Source organism: Squalius cephalus, assembly GCF_949319135.1.
Source record: "Squalius cephalus genome assembly, chromosome: 16".
Lineage (NCBI taxonomy): Eukaryota > Metazoa > Chordata > Actinopteri > Cypriniformes > Leuciscidae > Squalius > Squalius cephalus.
The window spans coordinates 945,001-971,282 of record NC_137137.1 but is presented as its reverse complement, the minus strand read 5'-3'; the positions used below and the strand labels follow the sequence as shown (position 1 = coordinate 971,282).

General features: G+C 41.5%; 1 protein-coding gene across 3 annotated transcripts in view; it reads left to right on the top strand.

Moving 5' to 3' along the window:
* The window catches only part of loxhd1b (lipoxygenase homology PLAT domains 1b), a 69,685-nt gene that overhangs the window by 24,934 nt on the left and 18,469 nt on the right, over positions 1-26,282 (top strand). For all 3 annotated transcript variants that reach the window (XM_079896511.1, XM_079896510.1, XM_079896512.1), the window contains 13 exons: positions 32-224; positions 1,223-1,383; positions 2,357-2,669; positions 3,357-3,802; positions 5,800-5,930; positions 6,789-6,934; positions 7,393-7,497; positions 7,601-7,729; positions 10,172-10,336; positions 16,536-16,717; positions 17,563-17,679; positions 17,937-18,099; positions 26,045-26,199. In XM_079896511.1, the coding sequence (XP_079752637.1) occupies positions 32-224; positions 1,223-1,383; positions 2,357-2,669; positions 3,357-3,802; positions 5,800-5,930; positions 6,789-6,934; positions 7,393-7,497; positions 7,601-7,729; positions 10,172-10,336; positions 16,536-16,717; positions 17,563-17,679; positions 17,937-18,099; positions 26,045-26,199 (2,406 nt within the window). The remainder of the gene's footprint in view (positions 1-31; positions 225-1,222; positions 1,384-2,356; positions 2,670-3,356; positions 3,803-5,799; positions 5,931-6,788; positions 6,935-7,392; positions 7,498-7,600; positions 7,730-10,171; positions 10,337-16,535; positions 16,718-17,562; positions 17,680-17,936; positions 18,100-26,044; positions 26,200-26,282) is intronic.

Here is a 26,282-nt window from a genome sequence, read left to right as displayed (position 1 = left end):
AAACTCATTAAGATGTTGTTTTTGAATGCAGATCAACCGGCTCCTGATTGGTCACACTAACGAAGGGATGCGCGCCGGCTGGTTTCTGGACAGCGTTCAGATCATGGTTCCCAATCACGGGAATCACTACATGTTCCCGAGTCACCGCTGGCTGTGCCGAGACGAGGCTGATGGGAAGACGGAGGTGGAGATTTACCCCAGTGAAATACTGGAGCTCGAACAATGTAAACACTGTCGCGGTTTAGTTCAGTTTTACAGTTTTATGATTTAATCCGCTTTAGAAAGTGTTTTATTTTGACCTTTTCAAATGTACATTTATATTATTTAATTCCTTTTTAGTTCATTTGAGTTTTTTAATGATTAATAATTAAATACATTTTTATAATAATAATAATAATAATAATAATGCATTTTATTTAAGGCGCCTTTCAAATCACTCAAGGTCACCATACATCAAGAAGTATCATCAATAACAATATTAAAAATAAATAACAATTCCAATAAACCATAAATAAGGGGAAAGCAACAGTAAGCGTTTTATTTTTATTGATTTCATTTCTAAATTACCCATTTTAATTTTATTAATTTTATTTATCTCATAAATAATTTTTTAGTAATTTTAAAATTATTTAATTTACATTTTTATGACTTAATTGATTTTAATAAGTGTTCAAATCAAAATTATTTGTTTGTATTTTAAAATTATCCAATTGTACATTTAAATTTTATATTTTTTTAGTAAGTGTTTTATTTTGATTAATTAAATCATAGAAAATGTAAAATACAGAATTTAAAAATGAAATCAATGTCAGAGGAAATCAAGCGTTTTATTTTAATTTATTTTATTTTAAAATTATTTATTTCAGTTTCATATTTTATGTTTAGATACATTTTTAGTAAGTGTTTTATTTTGGTTGATTTTATTTTACATTTTTATTATTTAAGTGTTTTATTTGAATTAATTTAAAAATGATTCATTTAAATTTCATATTTTTATTTTTTTTATTGTCCAATTTTGATTACGTTTTTTTATTATTATTTATGTTACAAATTTAACGATTTAATTCATTTGAGTAAGTTTTATTTTGATTGATTTTATTAGTTTAGTTATTTTTTTTAATGTATTATAATTATTCACATTTGTATGGTTTAATTAATGTACCATATGTTGTGCTCGGCTGTTGTTGTTTCTGAGAGGTTGTAATGTCCTCTTGTCGTATAGTGATCAACTATGAGATCACGGTGGTGACGGGCGACGTCTTCGCCGGCGGCACGAACGCCAATGTCTTCATCCAGATTTACGGAGATCAGGGGAAGACGGAGGTGCTGAATCTCAGCAGCAGGTCAAACAACTTTGAGAGAGGAACAACAGAGATATTCAAGGTGATGTTATTGTCTGACTATCAGAGTTTGCACATGCTGGATGCTAAAGACACACATCTACTCATAATTCATCTAATTAAACCAATAGATCCGGGACTGAACATCTTTGAGATATGGCGAATATTTTCTTGTTAAGTTAAGATTTCAATAATTTCTGAACACATCTGCATGTTCACGGTTCTTCTCTGGTGTCGCTTAATGCTTATATGACATGCAAGCAAACAAATCAAATATTTCATCTTTTTTAAGGAAGTTTTTATTTTAAATGTTTTTTTAAGCATTTTAGTTAAAAAAATTATAATTTCATGCATTTTTAGTAAGTTTTATTTTGTTTTTATTGTACAATTGTTTATTTAGTAAGTGTTATTTGATAGTTTTTATTTTAATATTTTTATTTATTTTAATTTTCAGTTAAGTTTTTATTTTAAAAAAATCTGGTTTGGTTTTATTTTAATAGTTTTTTAAATTATTTTATTTTTATTTTACACTTATGATTTCATTCATTTTTTTATTTCATTCCATTTTATTATTTTTTATTATTTATTTTTTTATTCTTTAATTTTTATTAAGGGTTTTATTTGAATTGTTTTTATTTTTAAATTATTTATTTATTTTTACATAAATACATAAATATTTGATTAATACATCATTTGATTAATTTTTAGTAAATGTTTAATTTAGATTTTTTTTTCACATTTTTATGATATTTATTGAGTAACTTAAGTGTTTTATTTTTAATTTTTAAATTATTTATTTTAATTTTACACTTTTATAATTTATGATTAATTATTTAAAAAGGGTTTATTTCAATTTCATTTATATTATTTATTTAATAAATGTTTTGTGTTTAATTTTGATTTATTTTATTTTAAAAAAGTTTTTATGATTTAAATATTTTTTAGAACGTGTTTTACTTTGTTCTTATATTAAAGTAATGTCGATGTCTAACCGTCATCATCATCATCATCATCAGATTGAAGCTAAAGACGTGGGGAAGGTCTTCAAGATCCGCATTAGCAACGATGACTCCGGCATCGGATCGGGATGGTTTCTGGACCGGGTGGAGGTCAAGCGTCTGGTCATGGCCATGGTGCCCAAAGGGAAGAAGGAAGACAAGAAGAAGAAGAAGAAGAAGAAGAAGGAGGAAGAGGAAGAGGAGGAGGGGGAAGAGATGCGAGAGGTGGTTCTGACACACAGATTCCCCTGCGATCGATGGCTGGCGGCGGATGAGGAGGACGGAGAGACTGTGGTGGAGCTTCTGCCCGAGGAGAACGAGGAGCTGGAGGGTAACACACACACACACTCTCACACACTCTCACACACTCTCACACACACACACACACACACACACACACACACACACACACTCACACACACACACACACACACACACTCACACACACTCATGTACATCTATCTTTATGAGGACATTCATTGACACAATGCAATCTCTAGCCGCTTACCCTAACCTTACCCATCACAACTAAGTGCCTAACCCGACCCCTGACCCTAAACCGACCCTTGACCTCATTATAACCTGATCCCTAAAACCAAGTCTTGACCCTCAAACATCCTTTAAAGGCTCTCAGAGACTGAGGACCGGCCAACATGTCCTCACTTTACTCTCTCTGTCCTCACTCCACTGGTCTAACACTCAAACTGATCCTCACAAAGATAGTTGTACAAGTACACACACACACACACACACACACACACACACTGAGGAGAAAGAGGAGCTGGAGGGTAACTCACACACACATACACACACACACTAACCCAACCCCTAAGCCTACCCATCACACACACACACACACACTCACATTCACACACTCTCTCACACACACTCGTACACACACACACACACACACACACACACACACTCACACTCATATACACACACACACACACACACACACACACACAGTCACACACACACACACACACACACACACACATAACTCTTTGTTCCTCAGAAAACACGTATGAGGTGAGTGTGTTCACGGGGAACATGATGGGGTCCGGATCTGATGCCAATGTTCACATACACACACACACACTCACTCTCTCTCTCACACACACACACACACACACACACACACACACACACATAACTCTTTGTTCCTCAGAAAACACGTATGAGGTGAGTGTGTTCACGGGGAACATGATGGGGTCCGGATCTGATGCCAATGTTCACATACACACACACACACTCACTCTCTCTCTCACACACACACACACACACACACACATAACTCTTTGTGCCTCAGAAAACACGTATGAGGTGAGTGTGTTCACGGGGAACATGATGGGGTCCGGATCTGATGCCAATGTTTTCATCAACGTGTACGGAGAGAACGGAGACACCGGCGAGCGACGCCTGAGGAAGTCCAACCACGTCAACAAGTTCGAGCGCGGACAGGTGAATCTCACACACACTCTCACACACACACACACACACACACACACTCACACACACTCTCACACTCACCCTGGTGAGCGATGCCTGATGAAGTCCTCACACCTGAACAGGTTCGAGCGCGGACCGCTGAATCTGAGACACACACACACACACACACACTCACACACACTCTCTCACACACACTCCGGCGAGCGACGCCTGAGGAAGTCCACACACACCTGAACGAGTTCGAGCGCGGACCGCTGAATCTGAGACACACACACACACACTCACACACACTCTCTCACACACACTCCGGCGAGCGACGCCTGAGGAAGTCCACACACACCTGAACGAGTTCGAGCTCGGACAGGTGAATCTCACACACACACACACACACACACACACTCACACACACACCGGCGAGCGACGCCTGAGGAAGTCCACACACACCTGAACGAGTTCGAGCTCGGACAGGTGAATCTCACACACACACACACACACACTCACACACACACCGGCGAGCGACGCCTGAGGAAGTCCACACACACCTGAACGAGTTCGAGCTCGGACAGGTGAATCTCACACACACACACACACACACTCACACACACACCGGCGAGCGACGCCTGAGGAAGTCCACACACACCTGAACGAGTCCGAGCGCGGACAGGTGAATCTCACACATACATACACACACTCACACACTCACTCACACACACACCGGCGAGCGACGCCTGAGGAAGTCCACACACACCTGAACGAGTCCGAGCGCGGACCGCTGAATCTGACACCATCCCTCGTGTTATTCACAGTCGATGTCGGCGTATAGACTTACTCATCTGTTAATGTCAGCACATCTATTATTCAGCACACACATCGAATATGCGGCTCTGAATCAAGGCCAGCTTCACAGACATCAGTGTTTTCATCAGGGTGAGCCTCCTGTCGACCTCAAAACTGGGTTCAAACCGGTGTTCCCATGCAGTTTGACAAAAACAGACAGAAAAAAAGGTACAAAAGCTGCGACTCGAGCGGGATCGGGCATGAAAAAACAGAAACAAAACATCTATTGCAGCTTGTCAGAGAATTAAATATATATAATATGTGAGAAATATTTATAATTCCCATTTATTTCTATTGTGTTGTATATATTTTTATTTTCCAAATTGGCTGCACAGACACAAAATAATTTTAAATCATAAAATGAAATTAAATTAACTGTGAAATTAAATTAATAAATAGACAATCAAAATAAAACACTTTCAGACTTTAAAAAAAGAAGAAATAATTAAATCATAAAAACATCAAATTAAAACAATTTAAAATAAAAGCAATCATACCAAAACAATTACTAAAACATATGTCTACTTGCAGACTAATAAAGTACCTGTCAAAGTTTTGAAGAGTCTCTTCTGCTCACCAAAGCTGCGTTTATTTGATCAAAAATACTGTAAAAATAGTGAAATATTATTATAATGTAAATCATCTGTTTTCTATGTGAATATATAGTAAAGTGTAATTTATTCCTGTGATCAAAGCTGAATTTTCAGCATCATTACTCCAGTCTTCAGTGTCACATGATCCTTCAGAAATCACTCTAATATGAGGATTTGATGATCAAGAAACATTTATGATTATTATCAGTGTTGAAAACAGAAGACTGGTTTTTAATTTGAATTAAGTTTATGTTTCTGACTCCATTAGCAGATATTTGTTCTTGTTTTAAGCCCAAACTCACTTCATTTTGATTCATTTTTCAGTCTTAATATCTTCAGTCAGTAAATGTATCTTGATCTAAGAATGTTTCGATATTTGTGCTGGAAAACGTGAAGAAGAAAATATTTTTTTTGTATAATAAGTGTATTTGCAGTTTTTCAAATGTAGATTTTTGACACATTGCATGGGAACCAACAAAAGTTGCAACAAAACTTATACAGTCAACAAAACACACTGATGGTCCTCAGTGCAGAAGACGTGTGTGTGGCCTGATGGTCGTCTGCTGCTTTCACACACAGGAGGACATGTTCTCCATCACAGCCGTGGATCTCGGGACGCTGAAGAAACTGAGGATCCGGCACGATAACAGCCATCAGTCGGCCTGGTACCTGGACCGGGTGGAGATCGTGGACACTAAAGACGACACCACGTGAGTTCAGGCGCGCCACGCGGCCAATTATTCATGAGTCTATTGTGTTGAAGTGCTAGTTGTGACACGTACCGGCACGATCAGGGCTTGAAATGAACTTTTTCACTCACCGGCTAATTTGGCTACAAAGTTACCGGCCATTCAGAACTTCTACTTGCCAAAAAAAAAAAGGAAAAAAAAAAAGAAATGAACCAGATTAACTGTATATAGTATATATATATTAAATAAAATGTGGATTTCATACATTAATTTGTTATTCAAACAAAATCCTGTCATCCAGCATCGCCTCCTTTCCTCTTTCATCCTCATCCTTTTCACCAAAAAATGTGTTTTATGTGGAATTATCAATACAGTACAAAGAAAATAACTGTCTTTTCTGTTCACCAAATGCTTTTTAATCTTCACTATTGCTTCAATGCAAATGAACAAACGCGCCGTTATTTGTTGCAAATGACGTGTGTGTTCAAGTAAGCCAGATATGAGCAGATTCTGTGCAATATGCTGTATTTAATAAATCATGTTGACTATTTGCACTAAATCTGCACAGATTTGGCTTCCCAGACAGCAACATAGTGTCAGCCCAGATCCGGCCCACATCTGGCCCACATCTGGCCCAAGTGGAATCCATGTGTACCAGATGTGGGCCGGATCTGGGCCGACACTGTTGCTGTCTGGGTTACACGAACTTTCCCAGTAAAGTAAGTAAACACGCCGAATTGGCTCGTGATCTGACAGCGTTTCCCACCACAGTTGATTTTTACACCCATTTGGCGGGTTTGCGGGTGTTAATTTTAAACCCTGGTCACGAGAGAAAGGCCATGAACGCGTCTCACAGCTTCATATCGGGTTACGCTGCAGGTATTACTTCCCCTGTAATCGCTGGTTAGCGGTTGATGAAGATGATGGTCAGATTGCCCGAGAGCTCGTCCCTGTGGATGAGGCCTTCATGAGGAAGGACGATGACGAGGAGGAGTCCGGGGCCACACTGGGATTGGAGCAGAAAGGTGAAAGAAATAGTTTTTTGGCTTTACTAATCATGCATTATTTCCTCATATTCTCCATTGTTGCGGCTCCTCTCTTCCCAGTCTGTCAGTAACGCTCTGTTTAGTTCCTGTCTCTATCAAGCCCCTCCTTCTGAAAGCACACTGTGCTCTGATTGGTTGGCTGGATCAGTGTGTTGTGATTGGTCGAGTGCTTTGAGTGTGTTTGGGAAATGTCCCGCCCCTTTCCATAACTGCCAGTTTAACACACTACTATCTAACTCAACCAGGCCCCGCCCCTTTATTCTGCGCATTAATTATTTAAATGAGGAATATTGTGACGTGTTAGTTCCCGGAAGAAAAACTAGACAGAAATCATATTTATCAACTGCAAATATAATTAACTGTGATCAGTTTTGTCTATCTTACTAAGTGATCATCATTTAATTTTTTTATTTCTTCTCCGTATTTTTTGTTTGTAGCGATGTCGACAACATACACGCTGAGGATCAAGACAGGAGAGAAGAAACACGCAGGAACGGACGCCAATGTGTTTGCGATCCTGTTTGGAGAGAATGACGACACAGGTGACGAAACACACACTTCTGTTAAATACTGAAACTGTTCCTCACACTGTCCTCTGATCATTTAAATGGCTTTTCTCGGTTTCTTCTCACATTAAATGAACAGGAATCATCAACCTGAAAGCCTCTAAATCACACAAAAACAAGTTTGAGAAGGGAATGATCGACGAGTTCACCGTGGAGGCCGTAGATCTCGGAGAACTCCAGAAACTGAGGATCGGCCATGATGAAGGAGGTGAGTGACACGTGAGCGACAGCACATGATGGTGCGTTCATGTCATGTCGGAAAGATCATGTTTACGAGTTGATCGCACTCGAACTCCACCACAAAGTCGGAAATACCAGTGGGAAGCTTGGGATTTACGAGTTTACAAGGGTTAGTGAGAAACGTGTGTTACTTAAAGGTTTTTAACAAATTACATTCTCAGGCTTTTTTATTTACAACAAAATAAACTAATTGCCTGCACAAAAAATATAATAGCAGTGCATCAATATAATATGTAACGATAAAGTTTGCAGTGGCTTCATAAGTTAATTAAAACATTAAAAAGCTAAACACACCTGATTCTTTGTTCTTCATTTTCTAGAAGTAGAGTTGGAAAAACTTGTGTAGTTATTTAAAGGAGTCCTATTACGCCCTTTTACGAAGTCTTGATTTTGTTTTGGGGTGTACTAGAACATGTTTTCATGCTTGATTTTTCAAAAAACGCATTATTTTTCACATATTTTACATTATTACAGCTCCTCTCTCCCCAGTCTGGTTGAACGCGTCGTTTTCGCTGAAGCTCCTCCTTCTGAAATACGAAATGTGCTGTGATTGGTTAGCTGGCCCAGTGTGTTGTGATTGACAGCACTTAGTGTGTGTTCGGGAAATGCTCAGATGTAAATATTAACCATGGCGTCAATTCCAAACCATTTCGAGCCTGATTCAGACCCTGACAATGTTAACAAACAAGAGGATCGTGCTGAACGGATTTCAAGCACGGATTTCACAGGACGTTTCAGAGTGGTATGTTTTTTTTTATGTCATTTTCTCATAGAAATATAAGAAACATATAGAAATATCTAATATTTCTTCTCTAATGCTATCCACCACTTAATCATATTTGTCGGAAAACTATGCTAATACAAACAGTAATCACAAAATTATGGTTAATTTTCCTAAGGGCCGGTGAACATTCTTACAAAAGCTCCAGTAAACACTACATCAATACTGTAATGTTAGTTAGCAGGCGAGCGGAGGCAAAGCTTTGCCATTCGTTTACATCATAGCAACTACATAAAGCTTATAATTGGAACTGTCAATAGAAAACACAACTACAATTAATAAGACATACTAACAAGTTTTGATCCATAAATGACAGATTGTTCCGACAAAATGTGAATGGCTCCGTCTCTCAGGAGAAGCTTTTGTGCATATAGCCTGCATATACTCTCTTCTGGAAGCTGTTCTCTGTAAAATGTGCAGCGCTCAGACAACCGTTGAGGTCATAATCTTCAGGAACAGTGTTAAAAATATATATTAACCTCTCTAAGTTCATCAGCCTTAAGTTACGGCAAACTTTTTCCGGGGTGTAAAAAACAGTGACAGCAACTCTTCCTCTTCTCTAAAGCAGCCCAACATGGCCTCACCTCTGTGTTCCTGGGGGCGGGGTTTATGTAAATTTTAGGGTTTGTGATGTCACCAACCCAGGAAGAAGCTCGTTGTAGTTCCTACCAGCCGTTTGTTGTAGTCCTTAAAGAGCTATTTCTGTAAAAGAAAATCTCCCTTTGCATTAAAGTTTGAGCGTCGTAACTTTGCAGATGTTGTTTATGCTCAAACAGCAACATTACACACTAACTAAAGTTAGAAAAGTGAAATCATAATCAAGGACCCCTTTAAGAGAAGGTGCTCCGCCATCTTGACTTCCCAACTCGTAAATACGAACCTCCCAGCAGGACTTGAGGAGAGAGTGACAGCTGGGATTGAATCAGACAGGATTCGCTCGAGTGCTTGCAAACGTTCGTCACCCGTCTGGTGTTAGTTTGCCTGGCAACTTTACAGAAACGCTCTTAATGGCCACTGTTGTTCTTGTTGTACATCATCAACAACACACAGGAAATACATCACAAATGAACCTCTAACGTTCCTAGACAACAGTGAGGAGAAACTGAGATCAAATTAAGACTTTAAGCTGAAGATATCATCTGAAATATTATGTGTATGGACCCGTTATATTTGCACTAACTGGTCTTCCATCTGCATCTTAAATGCACTTTAACAAATGTCAAGTCAAGTCAGCTTTATTTATACAGCGTTTTTTACAATACAGAGTGTTTCACAGCAGCTTTACTGAGATAACAGGAAAATAATGCAACAATGTTTGTGTCTTGAAGAAAATAGCGTCCAGCTTAAGTAAGTTCAGTGATGATTAATTTCCATTGTAAAAGAGTTATTCATTTAATTCATATATATATATACAGCCGCTCTGGAGAAAACCGTGATGTCACCGTCCAGCTCAGTTCAGTTCTCATATAATGATGTCAATGCAGGAGATCAATAATATTGTTTAATATATAAAATTAAATGATACAGTGCTTTTATATATACATATTACTCTTTGCACTTCTGGCTAAAGCATGACTGGAGTATCCCGGGAACATGCCGGCCGGTATCACGGATGTGTGTGTTTTCCAGGAGGCTCGGCGGGCTGGTTCCTGGACTGGGTGGAGATTGATGCTCCTTCTCAAGGACAGAGACTTCGCTTCCCATGCGGACGCTGGCTGGACCGAGGAGAAGATGACGGAGCCGTCGTCCGAGATCTGTATCCCGCCGAGCTGCAGACTGAGCTTTACACACCATGTAAGAGACGAGAAAGAGATTAATTTACTCGTCCTATGCTTCCATTAACACTGTTTAGCTGATTAGAAACTAGAGGTGTAACGATACCCTCATGTCACAGTTCGATACATATCACGATACTGAACTCACAATACGATATTATTGCGATTGCGATAAATTTGGGTGTGTAAATTAATAGGTTTGGACTTGGAGCTGGAAAACCAATGCACAGGATAATAGAGACACCAGAATAACAATATTCATGATTCTGAAGCTGAAAACAGAATTATTCCCCCATTGCATTATTATACATTATAATCAATGTTATATATAGTAGTTTAATGTAGTTCTGACTGTGTAAACTGTGAATTTTGTGTCACCAAGTAATTTTTATTTTGGGTAAACTATCCACGATACATATTGTCACTATCCTCGATACATATTGTCACTATCCTCGATACATATTGTCACTATCCTCGATACATATTGTCACTATCCTCGATACATATTGTCACTATTCGCGATACATATTGTCACTATCCGCGATACATATTGTCACTATCCGCGATACATATTGTCACTATCCTCGATACATATTGTCACTATCCGCGATACATATTGTCACTATCCTCGATACATATTGTCACTATTCGCGATACATATTGTCACTATCCTCGATACATATTGTCACTATTCGCGATACATATTGTCACTATCCGCGATACATATTGTCACTATCCTCGATACATATTGTCACTATTCGCGATACATATTGTCACTATTCGCGATACATATTGTCACTATCCGCGATACATATTGTCACTATCCTCGATACATATTGTCACTATCCGCGATACATATTGTCACTATCCTCGATACATATTGTCACTATTCGCGATACATATTGTCACTATTCGCGATACATATTGTCACTATCCGCGATACATATTGTCACTATCCTCGATACATATTGTCACTATCCTCGATACATATTGTCACTATCCTCGATACATATTGTCACTATTCGCGATACATATTGTCACTATTCGCGATACATATTGTCACTATCCGCGATACATATTGTCACTATCCTCGATACATATTGTCACTATCCTCGATACATATTGTCACTATCCTCGATACATATTGTCACTATCCTCGATACATATTGTCACTATTCGCGATACATATTGTCACTATCCGCGATACATATTGTCACTATCCACGATACATATTGTCACTATCCGCGATACATATTGTCACTATTCGCGATACATATTGTCACTATCCGCGATACATATTGTCACTATCCTCGATACATATTGTCACTATCCTCGATACATATTGTCACTATCCGCGATACATATTGTCACTATCCTCGATACATATTGTCACTATCCGCGATACATATTGTCACTATCCTCGATACATATTGTCACTATCCTCGATACATATTGTCACTATCCTCGATACATATTGTCACTATCCTCGATACATATTGTCACTATCCTCGATACATATTGTCACTATCCACGATACATATTGTCACTATCCGCGATACATATTGTTGCATTTTTGTATTGCGATATATTGCGACACGATATATTGATACACCCCTATTAGAAACAGATGCACTGCAAAAAATGACTTTCCTCTAGGTTTGGGTATCATTTGAAGTTTAACGATTCCGATTTCGATTCTGCTTATCGATTCCTAATTTCGATTCCAATATGGTAATAAAAACCCTAAGATATCATTCACATTTAGTCTTATTGCAAAACATTCAATTGTAACTGAATATCATGAACAAAAAATCAATGGGCTAAAAACACTTACGCAAGGAACTTTTGCCTGTGGTTTAAAAATACCATAGAAAAACACAGAACAAAAAGAACAAATAAAAAATTAGCAATCGCAACAATTAAATACAGCTGAACTAATATACGATTGAAATTAACAGTTTTTTAAGATTTTCGGGTATTCCGGTACAGAAACTGTAATCAAATGATAAAATAACTGCACTTTATAAATAAAATATACATTACAAATATAGTTACGTAAGTTATTCAGTCAAGAACAAGTTCTTTTCTCTTTGTCTTTTGTTGTTTGATTAGTGTAATTATAGAGACGGCAGCAGGAATATTAGTGTTACTATAGAGACGGCAGCAGGAATATTAGTGTTGCTATAGAGACGGCAGCAGGAATATTAGTGTTGCTATAGAGACGGCAGCAGGAATATTAGTGTTACTATAGAGACGACAGCAGGAATATTAGTGTTGCTATAGAGACGACAGCAGGAATATTAGTGTTACTATAGAGACGGCAGCAGGAATATTAGTGTTACTATAGAGACGACAGCAGGAATATTAGTGTTGCTATAGAGACGGCAGCAGGAATATTAGTGTTGCTATAGAGACGGCAGCAGGAATATTAGTGTTACTATAGAGACGACAGCAGGAATATTAGTGTTGCTATAGAGACGACAGCAGGAATATTAGTGTTGCTATAGAGACGGCAGCAGGAATATTACTGTTACTATAGAGACGGCAGCAGGAATATTACTGTTACTATAGAGACGGCAGCAAGAATATTAGTGTTACTATAGAGACGTTACTATAGAGACGGCAGCAGGAATATTACTGTTACTATAGAGACGTTACTATAGAGACGGCAGCAGGAATATTACTGTTACTATAGAGACGACAGCAGGAATATTAGTGTTACTATAGAGACGGCAGCAGGAATATTACTGTTACTATAGAGACGGCAGCAGGAATATTACTGTTACTATAGAGACGGCAGCAGGAATATTAGTGTTACTATAGAGACGGCAGCAGGAATATTACTGTTACTATAGAGACGGCAGCAGGAATATTACTGTTACTATAGAGACGGCAGCAGGAATATTAATGTTACTATAGAGACGGCAGCAGGAATATTAATGTTGCTATAGAGACGGCAGCAGGAATATTACTGTTACTATAGAGACGGCAGCAGGAATATTAGTGTTACTATAGAGACGGCAGCAGGAATATTAGTGTTACTATAGAGACGTTACTATAGAGACGGCAGCAGGAATATTAGTGTTACTATAGAGACGACAGCAGGAATATTAGTGTTACTATAGAGACGGCAGCAGGAATATTAGTGTTACTATAGAGACGACAGCAGGAATATTAGTGTTATTATAGAGACGGCAGCAAGAATATTAGTGTTACTATAGAGACGGCAGCAGGAATATTAGTGTTGCTATAGAGACGGCAGCAGGAATATTACTGTTGCTATAGAGACGGCAGCAGGAATATTAGTGTTGCTATAGAGACGGCAGCAGGAATATTACTGTTACTATAGAGACGGCAGCAGGAATATTAGTGTTACTATAGAGACGACAGCAGGAATATTAGTGTTATTATAGAGACGGCAGCAAGAATATTAGTGTTACTATAGAGACGGCAGCAGGAATATTAGTGTTGCTATAGAGACGGCAGCAGGAATATTACTGTTGCTATAGAGACGGCAGCAGGAATATTAGTGTTACTATAGAGACGGCAGCAGGAATATTAGTGTTGCTATAGAGACGGCAGCAGGAATATTAGTGTTACTATAGAGATGGCAGCAGGAATATTAGTGTTACTATAGAGACGGCAGCAAGAATATTAGTGTTACTATAGAGACGGCAGCAGGAATATTAGTGTTACTATAGAGACGGCAGCAGGAATATTAGTGTTGCTATAGAGACGGCAGCAGGAATATTAGTGTTGCTATAGAGACGGCAGCAGGAATATTAGTGTTACTATAGAGACGGCAGCAGGAATATTACTGTTACTATAGAGACGGCAGCAGGAATATTAGTGTTGCTATAGAGACGGCAGCAATATTAGTGTTGCTATAGAGACGGCAGCAAGAATATTAGTGTTACTACTATGGAATATTAGTGTTACTATAGAGACGGCAGCAGGAATATTAGTGTTGCTATAGAGACGGCAGCAGGAATATTAGTGTTGCTATAGAGACGGCAGCAGGAATATTAGTGTTGCTATAGAGATATTAGTGTTACTATAGAGACGGCAGCAGGAATATTAGTGTTGCTATAGAGACGGCAGCAGGAAGCAGGAATATTAGTGTTGCTATAGAGACGGCAGCAGGAAGCAGGAATATTAGTGTTGCTATAGAGACGGCAGCAGGAATATTAGTGTTGCTATAGAGACGGCAGCAGGAATATTAGTGTTGCTATAGAGATATTAGTGTTACTATAGAGACGGCAGCAGGAATATTAGTGTTACTATAGAGACGGCAGCAGGAATATTACTGTTACTATAGAGACGGCAGCAAGAATATTAGTGTTACTACTATGGAATATTAGTGTTACTATAGAGACGGCAGCAGGAATATTAGTGTTGCTATAGAGACGGCAGCAGGAATATTAGTGTTGCTATAGAGACGGCAGCAGGAATATTAGTGTTGCTATAGAGATATTAGTGTTACTATAGAGACGGCAGCAGGAATATTAGTGTTGCTATAGAGACGGCAGCAGGAAGCAGGAATATTAGTGTTGCTATAGAGACGGCAGCAGGAATATTAGTGTTGCTATAGAGACGGCAGCAGGAATATTACTGTTACTATAGAGACGGCAGCAAGAATATTAGTGTTACTATAGAGACGGCAGCAGGAATATTAGTGTTGCTATAGAGACGGCAGCAGGAATATTACTGTTGCTATAGAGACGGCAGCAGGAATATTAGTGTTACTATAGAGACGGCAGCAGGAATATTAGTGTTGCTATAGAGACGGCAGCAGGAATATTAGTGTTGCTATAGAGACGGCAGCAGGAATATTAGTGTTGCTATAGAGATATTAGTGTTACTATAGAGACGGCAGCAGGAATATTAGTGTTACTATAGAGACAGCAGCAGGAATATTAGTGTTGCTATAGAGACGGCAGCAGGAATATTAGTGTTGCTATAGAGACGGCAGCAGGAATATTAGTGTTGCTATAGAGACGGCAGCAGGAATATTAGTGTTGCTATAGAGATATTAGTGTTACTATAGAGACGGCAGCAGGAATATTAGTGTTACTATAGAGACAGCAGCAGGAATATTAGTGTTACTATAGAGACAGCAGCAGGAATATTAGTGTTGCTATAGAGACGGCAGCAGGAAGCAGGAATATTAGTGCTGTCACTTTAAGAGCTTCACGGATCCAATATACTGTTACACACGCCTGCAGCACAGAAAACAGTTGAATGGTTTAAAATCACATTAAAAGCACATTTTCTGTGAGTCGTCCAGCCAGGGCTGTAGCTAGAGGAAACAAAAATGTTGATGTGGGCCCCACCACCCTCCACCAATATCATATACTGTACAATGGATGAGCATGGAGGCGCACATATAACAGAAGATGGTGATGTTGTTGTAAAACCTTTATTTTAAAAGTTAAATGTTTATATAAAAATTACAACTAATAAAAACTAACAAAAAGCAAGAAATTGTTAAATAATAAAACCAATTTAAAAAAAGTAACAGCAAAATAATGTGTTTTTCCCATTAATCTGTTATAATTCATAAATCAAAAAGTAAACATTTAGAAATTGACAAGAATGCAGTCTAATTTAAAAAATAAAGTAATGTATTGTCTTATTTTTTTAATAAATATAATATGGAACTGGTAATATTATTAAATAACACTATAATTTATTCATTCAAGTGCAGTGTGTTGTATTCGTGTTTTCTTGATGTAATAAATACATCATCAGCCGGCAGGTCCGGTGCATAATGCAATACGTCGTGACTTTATTTACAATAGTGTAAAAGACAGGGATTTTGACCACGTAATCATTCGGTGGATTGTGGTGCGCGCCGATGATGAAGAGTGACAGGACCGGCAGACTGTAGACGGTAGTTTTCTTATTCCCAGCGAAATAACAATACAACCTGTCTTTAAGAACGTCTTGATCGACTGGGATACAACACCTCTCCTGGCCTCCCTCTCCTTCTTTTCATAGCGTTTCTGGTTCCCTGATTTATGTTTTATTTCCCCGACATTTTGTCAGTCAGTCAGTCAGTCAGTCAGTCTCCTGCTCTTCCACCAAGTTCATCGTTAACTTCAGGCACTGCCGCCTCAACTCTGATTGGTTCTGTTCACGAGCTGGGGGGTCCTTCTGATGTTTGTCACTGACTGAATAATGTTCACTGACTTGTTCACCCTGTCCTTCACCTGTAGTCGTTCCCTATGAGATAACCACCTTCACGAGCGACGTCTTCGCCGCGGGGACGGACGCGAACGTCTTCATAGTCCTGTACGGTCAGAAGGGCCTAGCAACGCAGCAGAAGTACCTGTGCGTCAACAAGAGAGAGAGACGCTTGGCATTTGAGAGATCAGCAGAAGACATGTTCATAGTGGAGGTGAGCGTCTACCATCAGTGTTAAAGTTGAGCTGGTCTTTTCTCCTCTATTGTGTCGTATATCCGAGTGAAACGCTTCTGGAACAATAACTAATGTGGGCGGGGCTTGATTTTGTCTGTGGGGAATTGATTGGATGGTTGTGGTTTGCTATTGGTGGATCTCATGTGAGTGACAGGTTGCCCCGCCCACATCATCAGAGGAGAGGAGAGATGCTGCAAGAGGAACTTATTCTGATTCAAGATCACCAGGAACATGAATTTAACACAATAATTATGATGTGCACGGATAAATAATTTATAGTAAATACAAATAATATACCATAAATACCACCCTGAGCACCCTACTGCATAGCAACCACATAGCAACACACTAGAAACCACCCCAGTAACCTAGCAAATGCATGGCAACACCCTAGCAACCACTCAGAATACCTAGCAACCGCATAGCAACACCCTAGCAACCATATAGCAACACCCTAGCAACCACTCACCTAGCAACCACATAGCAACACCCTAGCAACCACTCAGAATACTTTAGCAACTGCATAGCAACACCTTAGCCGCCACCACCCCAAGTACCCTAGCAACCGCATAGCAACACCCTAGAAACCACCCAGAGCACCCTACTAAACGCATAGCAACACCCTAGCAATCACCCTAGCATCTATCTATCTATCTCTTAAAAATTCTGCCTTTTAAAACTTCTACTTAAGTAAAACTAAATCTACTTCAAACTTTCTGGCTGCTTTCTCAAGCCAACTTAAAGCTTGTCTACAAACTTTTTTTTATCTAGTTGTCCATTATGATTAAGTCTCAGTCGGTGTTGTTCTGTGTCTCTCTGCGAAGCTGGAAGACATTGGAGACATCATCGAGAAGATCCGCATCGGACATGATAACAAAGGGACGAACCCCGGCTGGCATCTGGACAGAGTGGAAATCAGAAGACTTTTAAGAAAAGGAAAGGTAACTTAAGTTAGGCTACGCTTCCACCCGCCTATTTTTATGCAAATTTTGGGACATCGCTGGATGGAAACGCTCATAAATGTGCATTAAAAACGTATTGAGGTTGATCATTGTTTTATCTGATAAGAAGACCTGCCTATAAACTGAGTAAATCTTGGGATAATTTTTATGTTTGGGTGAACTACTCCTTTAAGATTAACAGGTTAGATCTATCAGTATTAGAGAAGATCAGTGTTGTGAGCGGTGTGTTTGTCCAGGGTTCGGAGACCACCATCTTCCCCTGCGAGCGCTGGCTGGCCCGGTCCGAGGACGACGGGGAGACTGTGAGAGAGCTGGTGCCATCGGACATCATCACGGAGAAGCTTCTGAGAGACGGCACGCTCAAACACAGCGAGATCGAGGTGGAGGACGCTCTCGAGAGTACGTCAGCACTGACACCAGAGAATGTCTAATAAGTGGAGGACTTCCACTCTCAGTGAACTTCCGGCTTCTGAACCGGTTGCAGTTCCACTCTGGCTCCACATGAGGGCGCTCACAGGACGAGTGCAGAATGAATGGAGGTCTATGGCGCTAAACCCCTCAAAATCCACTTTTCTCAGGATATAATTTTTTGTCTAGTAATTTGAATGTTGAATTCGAAAGGAGATGCAAAGAAATTACACATTGCTGGGTGTTAGATTTTTTAGAGTGGTGGTGTGGCGCAATGGATAAGACACCTGCCTTTGGTGTGAGAGACCCGGGTTCGAATCCACTGTGAGACACCAATGTGTCCCTGAGCAAGACACTTAACCCCTAGTTGCTCCAGAGGCGTGCGACCTCTGACATATATAGCAATTGTAAGTCGCTTTGGATAAAAGCGTCAGCTAAATGAATAAATGTAAATGTAAATGTAGAGTCACTTATTTGCTTTAAAAAGTCTTTTAAAATGTCCATGACGTCATACACATCGTACGACCAGAGATACTGCTTTACGGCAATCCTTCAGTCACTTTGGTGCTTTCAGCTCTGCACTTTCTTTTCTCTCGAGGCATCGACAACACAGCTGACACAGGTAAACACACAACACAGCCGACACAGGGAAACACACAACACAGCTAACACAGGGAAACACACAACACAGCTGACACAGGCAAACACACGACACAGCTGACACAGGCAAACACACAACACAGCTAACACAGGTAAACACACAACACAGCTAACACAGGGAAACACACAACACAGCTGACACAGGGAAACACACAACACAGCTGACACAGGCAAACACACAACACAGCTGACACAGGGAAACACACAACACAGCTGACACAGGCAAACACACAACACAGCTGACACAGGTAAACACACAACACAGCTAACACAGGGAAACACACAACACAGCTGACACAGGTAAACACACAACACAGCTGACACAGGGAAACACACAACACAGCTAACACAGGGAAACACACAACACAGCTGACACAGGGAAACACACAACACAGCTGACACAGGGAAACACACAACACAGCCGACACAGGCAAACACACAACACAGCTAACACAGGCAAACACACAACACAGCCGACACACAACACAGCTGACACAGGTAAACACACAACACAGCCGACACAGGCAAACACACGACACAGCTGACACAGGTAAACACACGTGACACAGGTAAACATACAACACAGCCGACACAGGTAAACACACAACACAGCTGACACAGGCAAACACACAACACAGCTGACACAGGGAAACACACAACACAGCTGACACAGGGAAACACACAACACAGCTGACACAGGTAAACACACAACACAGCTGACACAGGTAAACACACAACACAGCTGACACAGGTAAACACACAACACAGCCGACACAGGCAAACACACAACACAGCTAACACAGGCAAACACACAACACAGCTGACACAGGCAAACACACAACACAGCTGACACAGGGAAACACACAACACAGCTGACACAGGGAAACACACAACACAGCTGACACAGGTAAACACACAACACAGCTGACACAGGCAAACACACAACACAGCTGACACAGGCAAACACACGACACAGCCGACACAGGTAAACACACGACACAGCTGACACAGGTAAACACACAACACAGCTGACACAGGGAAACACAACACAACTGACACAGGGAAACACACAACACAGCTGACACAGGTAAACACACAACACAGCTGACACAGGCAAACACACAACACAGCTGACACAGGCAAACACATGACACAGCCGACACAGGTAAACACACGACACAGCTGACACAGGCAAACACACAACACAGCTGACACAGGCAAACACACAACACAGCTGACACAGGGAAACACACAACACAGCTGACACAGGTAAACACACAACACAGCTGACACAGGTAAACACACAACACAGCTGACACAGGTAAACACACAACACAGCCGACACAGGCAAACACACAACACAGCTAACACAGGCAAACACACAACACAGCTGACACAGGCAAACACACAACACAGCTGACACAGGGAAACACACAACACAGCTGACACAGGGAAACACACAACACAGCTGACACAGGTAAACACACAACACAGCTGACACAGGCAAACACACAACACAGCTGACACAGGCAAACACACGACACAGCCGACACAGGTAAACACACGACACAGCTGACACAGGCAAACACACAACACAGCTGACACAGGCAAACACACAACACAGCTGACACAGGTAAACACACAACACAGCTGACACAGGGAAACACACAACACAGCTGACACAGGTAAACACACAACACAGCTTACACAGGTACATTTACATTACATTTACATTTATTCATTTAGCAGACGCTTTTATCCAAAGCGACTTACAAATGAGAACAATAGAAGCAGTTAAACTAGCAGTAGGACAACAAAATGCAAGTGCTATGACCCTTCTCAGTTTAAATAAACGCATTTTTTTTTTTTTTTTTTTTTTTTTTTAATAGAACAGAATAGAGTAGTAGAGAGAAAGTGTTAGTATTACTGGATCAAGTGCTGTCGAAAAAGAAGTGTCTTCAGCCGTTTCTTAAAAGTGGCTATGGACTCAGCCGCTCTGGTTGAGTTCGGCAGATCATTCCACCAGCAGGGAACAGTCATGGTAAAGGTCCGAGAAAGAGATTTTGTGCCTCTTTGAGATGGCACCACAAGACGCCGTTCACTTGCAGAGCGCAAGTTCCTGGAAGGCACATAAGTCTGAAGTAAAGAGTTAAAGTAAAAGGGAGCAGAACCAGTGGTTGTTCTGTAGGCAAACGTCAGTGACTTGAATTTGATGCGAGCGGCAACTGGCAACCAGTGCAGTTTTGTGAGGAGAGGAGTGACATGTGCCCTTTTCGGCTCGTTAAAGACCACTCTAGCTGCGGCGTTCTGGATCAGTTGCAGAGGTTTGACTGTGCAAGCTGGAAGACCAGCCAGGAGAGCGTTGCAATAGTCAAGTCTGGATAAAACAAGCGCTTGGACAAGGAGTTGAGTAGCATGTTCTGATAGGAAGGGTCTGATCCTCCTAATGTTGTACAAGGCAAATCTACATGACCGGGCAGTTCTTGCAATGTGGTCTGTGAAGTTCAATTGATCATCAATTACCACACCAAGGTTCCTGGCTGATCTAGATGGAGTTATGGATGACGAGTCTAGCTGAATGGTGAAGTTGTGGTGAAGTGTTGGGTTGGCCGGGACCACGAGTAGCTCTGTCTTCGCAAGGTTTAGTTGAAGGTGGTGGTCCTTCATCCAGCCAGAAATGTCTGTCAGGCAGGCTGAGATACGATCAGCTACCGTCGGATCGTCGGGCTGGAATGAGAGGTAGAGTTGTGTGTCATCAGCGTAGCAGTGATAGGAAAAACCATGTTTCTGAATCACAGATCCTAGTGATGTCATGTAGATGGAGAAGAGAAGTGGTCCAAGCACTGAGCCCTGAGGCACTCCAGTAGCTAGATGTTGTGTCTTAGACACCTCACCCCTCCACGAAACTCCACGAAAAGGTATACACACAACACAGCTGACACAGGTAAACACACAACACAGCTGACACAGGCAAACACACAACACAGCTGACACAGGTAAACACACAACACAGCTGACACAGGTAAACACACAACACAGCCGACACAGGCAAACACACAACACAGCTAACACAGGCAAACACACAACACAGCTGACACAGGCAAACACACAACACAGCTGACACAGGTAAACACACAACACAGCCGACACACAACACAGCTGACACAGGTAAACACACAACACAGCCGACACAGGCAAACACACGACACAGCCGACACAGGCAAACACACGTGACACAGGTAAACATACAACACAGCCGACACAGGTAAACACACAACACAGCTGACACAGGTAAACACACGACACAGCTGACACAGGTAAACACACAACACAGCTGACACAGGGAAACACACAACACAGCTGACACAGGCAAACACACAACACAGCCGACACAGGTAAACACACAACACAGCCGACACAGGCAAACACACAACACAGCTGACACAGGTAAACACACAACACAGCTGACACAGGCAAACACACGACACAGCTGACACAGGGAAACACACAACACAGCTGACACAGGGATACACACAACACAGCTGACACAGGCAAACACACAACACAGCCGACACAGGTAAACACACAACACAGCCGACACAGGCAAACACACAACACAGCTGACACAGGTAAACACACAACACAGCTGACACAGGTAAACACACAACACAGCCGACACAGGGATACACACAACACAGCCGACACAGGTAAACACACAACACAGCCGACACAGGCAAACACACAACACAGCTGACACAGGTAAACACACAACACAGCTGACACAGGGAAACACACGACACAGCTGACACAGGTAAACACACAACACAGCCGACACAGGTAAACACACAACACAGCTGACACAGGGAAACACACAACACAGCTGACACAGGTAAACACACAACACAGCCGACACAGGGATACACACAACACAGCTGACACAGGCAAACACACAACACAGCCGACACAGGTAAACACACAACACAGCCGACACAGGCAAACACACAACACAGCTGACACAGGCAAACACACAACACAGCTGACACAGGTAAACACACAACACAGCCGACACAGGCAAACACACAACACAGCCGACACAGGTAAACACACAACACAGCCGACACAGGCAAACACACAACACAGCTGACACAGGTAAACACACAACACAGCTGACACAGGCAAACACACAACACAGCTGACACAGGGAAACACACAACACAGCTGACACAGGGAAACACACAACACAGCTGACACAGGGAAACACACAACACAGCTGACACAGGGAAACACACAACACAGCCGACACAGGGAAACACACAACACAGCTGACACAGGTAAACACACAACACAGCCGACACAGGCAAACACACAACACAGCTGACACAGGTAAACACACAACACAGCCGACACAGGCAAACACACAACACAGCTGACACAGGTAAACACACAACACAGCTGACACAGGCAAACACACAACACAGCTGACACAGGGAAACACACAACACAGCTGACACAGGCAAACACACAACACAGCTGACACAGGGAAACACACAACACAGCTGACACAGGTAAACACACAACACAGCTGACACAGGGAAACACACAACACAGCTGACACAGGGAAACACACAACACAGCTGACACAGGCAAACACACAGCACAGCCGACACAGGGAAACACACAACACAGCTGACACAGGGAAACACACAACACAGCTGACACAGGGAAACACACAACACAGCTGACACAGGTAAACACACAACACAGCTGACACAGGGAAACACAACAACACAGCTGACACAGGTAAACACACAACACAGCTGACACAGGGAAACACAACAACACAGCTGACACAGGTAAACACACAACACAGCTGACACAGGGAAACACACAGCACAGCTGACACAGGTAAACACACAACACAGCTGACACAGGCAAACACACGACACAGCTGACACAGGGAAACACACAACACAGCTGACACAGGGAAACACACAACACAGCTGACACAGGGAAACACACAACACAGCTGACACAGGGAAACACACAACACAGCTGACACAGGGAAACACACAACACAGCTGACACAGGGAAACACACAACACAGCTGACACAGGTAAACACACAACACAGCTGACACAGGCAAACACACGACACAGCTGACACAGGGAAACACACAACACAGCTGACACAGGGAAACACACAACACAGCTGACACAGGGAAACACACAACACAGCTGACACAGGGAAACACACAACACAGCTGACACAGGTAAACACACAACACAGCTGACACAGGGAAACACACAACACAGCTGACACAGGTAAATACACGTGCTAGAAGAGTTTTTGTTTTGTTGTTTTAAAGGGGTCATATAATGGTACATGCACTTTTACAAGTTGATTGCACTGAAATGTCTGTTGGCAGTGCCTGTACACAACCATCCTATCATGATTAAAATCCATCCAGTGGTTTTGTTTTAATCTCCATATATGTTTGACCATCTATAAAATCAAGCCGTTCGATATTGTGACGTCATAAGATCGTACGCCCCTCCCGCGATTGTGATTGACAGCCGTGTTTCAACACAAGACCCGCCCTGAGCGAGCTGTGACAGCCGTCGTCATAGTAGTCCGCCATTGTTGATATGCTGGAGTAGAATGGCGTCTAAGCGATTGTGGTGTTCTGTTCTTAGATGTAATAAGGAACACAGCAGTCATTTGGATGTTCCTAAATCTGAGCCGTTGAAGATGCAGTGGCTGAGTTTTGTTTTTGAAGCGATATGCCCAAAGGATTGACACGGGGATTCCCTCACGGGGATTCCCCACGATCGTCCATGCTTTCATGTTTACGCAAATCATTTCACACCAGACAGCTTTACAAACGAGAAAAAACGGATCGGTACCAACGTGTTACTGCTGAACCTCCAGAAGATGTGAGTGTAATGTTTTATTAACCTTTATATTAGTATTTATATTAATCTTTGCGAAATTTGCAAACCTTGCTGCAGGCTTCACAATGAATGCGTCTAAGGTTTACACTCAGGGTACATTACGGCATGTTTTCTATGTACGACGTTCTCAATATAATTCATAATCACACGTTTATAACGAATAACACGTGGTTATTGTGTTAGATACGGTGTACCCACAGAACAGAGGGGCGGGGTGAGCAAAGCTCATTATCATTTAAAGACACATGCACTGAAACGGCGTGCTGAAAACAGAGCTGTTTTTGACCAGGTAAAATTAGTGTTTTCTTACAATACTAATGAGAATTTTTAATTAAAGTATATTACAAACTTTTAATTTAGACCCTAAAGAATCATATTAGCTTGTACAAAAATGGCATTATATGACCCCTTTAAAAGACCACGCCGAAAATACACACGATGCCATCAAGCAGTATCTCTGGTCGTAATCAGTCCTTCACTGACCAATCAGCGTTCATTAGCAGAATGCTAGCGTGTTATGGGCAACAACAACTCAACCTGTAAGAAATCGAAAGGACATAAGTACTCGTTCATTCAACTTTCGACCTATAACCCATGTTGAACTTGCAAAACCTACAATCAAATCTGAGATTTCTCAACGGCAATCGGGTGAAAGAGACACATTTAGCCGTCTAGCCCCATAGACTCCCATTCATTCTGCACTCATGGGCGATCGCCCCCAGAGGAGCTCTGGTGGAACTACAAACCACAATTCGTTACAATAGGACTCAATAGGGAGTGGCCAGGCTCTCCGTAGACGGGCTCTGGTGCCGCACAAGTGCTGAAAAGTGAAGCCGAAGCGTCTCGATCGCCCCCTGGTGGCTGGTCCCAGTATAAGTCATAAGCCCCGCCCTCCCCATGTAGTCTAATGGGACGCGATGGAAACTAAACAATCAAATTATACTTCAAATAAGTTTTTTCCAAAGATGTTTTCTGTCATTTTTGGTAGTTTTTATCATGCTGGTTTAAGTTTAAGTTGTTTTTTTTAAATAAGTTTGGTCTTAGTTAGTTAGTTATTTGATTCTATAAAAACGGGAATGTGATGTCATGATTGACAGCTGTGATTGACAGCTCCTCTTAACAAAGTAGTCACTGAGGCTGATTGATTGTGTTACTGAGGCAGATTGGTGTTCATCTCTAACACACCAGCGCTGATGTTGTGTGTGTGTGTGTGTGTGTGTGTGTGTGTGTGTGTGTGTGTGTGTGTGTGTGTGTGTGTGTGTGTGTGTGTGTGTGTGTGTGTGTGTGTGTGTGTGTGTGTGTGTGTGTTCTGCCTCTCTCTTCAGCTCACACGTACACAGTAACGGTGAGAACGGGCGACATGTACGGTGCCGGAACCGATGCTAACGTCTTCCTGACGGTGTACGGGGATCTGGGAGACACCGGAGAACGGAAGCTCAGCAAGTCTGAGAGCAGCAGCAACAAGTTTGAGAGAGGAGCCGTGAGTCCTGAAACTGAACTCAGTTATTATTCATAATCCGTTCAAGATTCTTCAGTCATACGGCGTAGTCGTGCCTGGAGGCG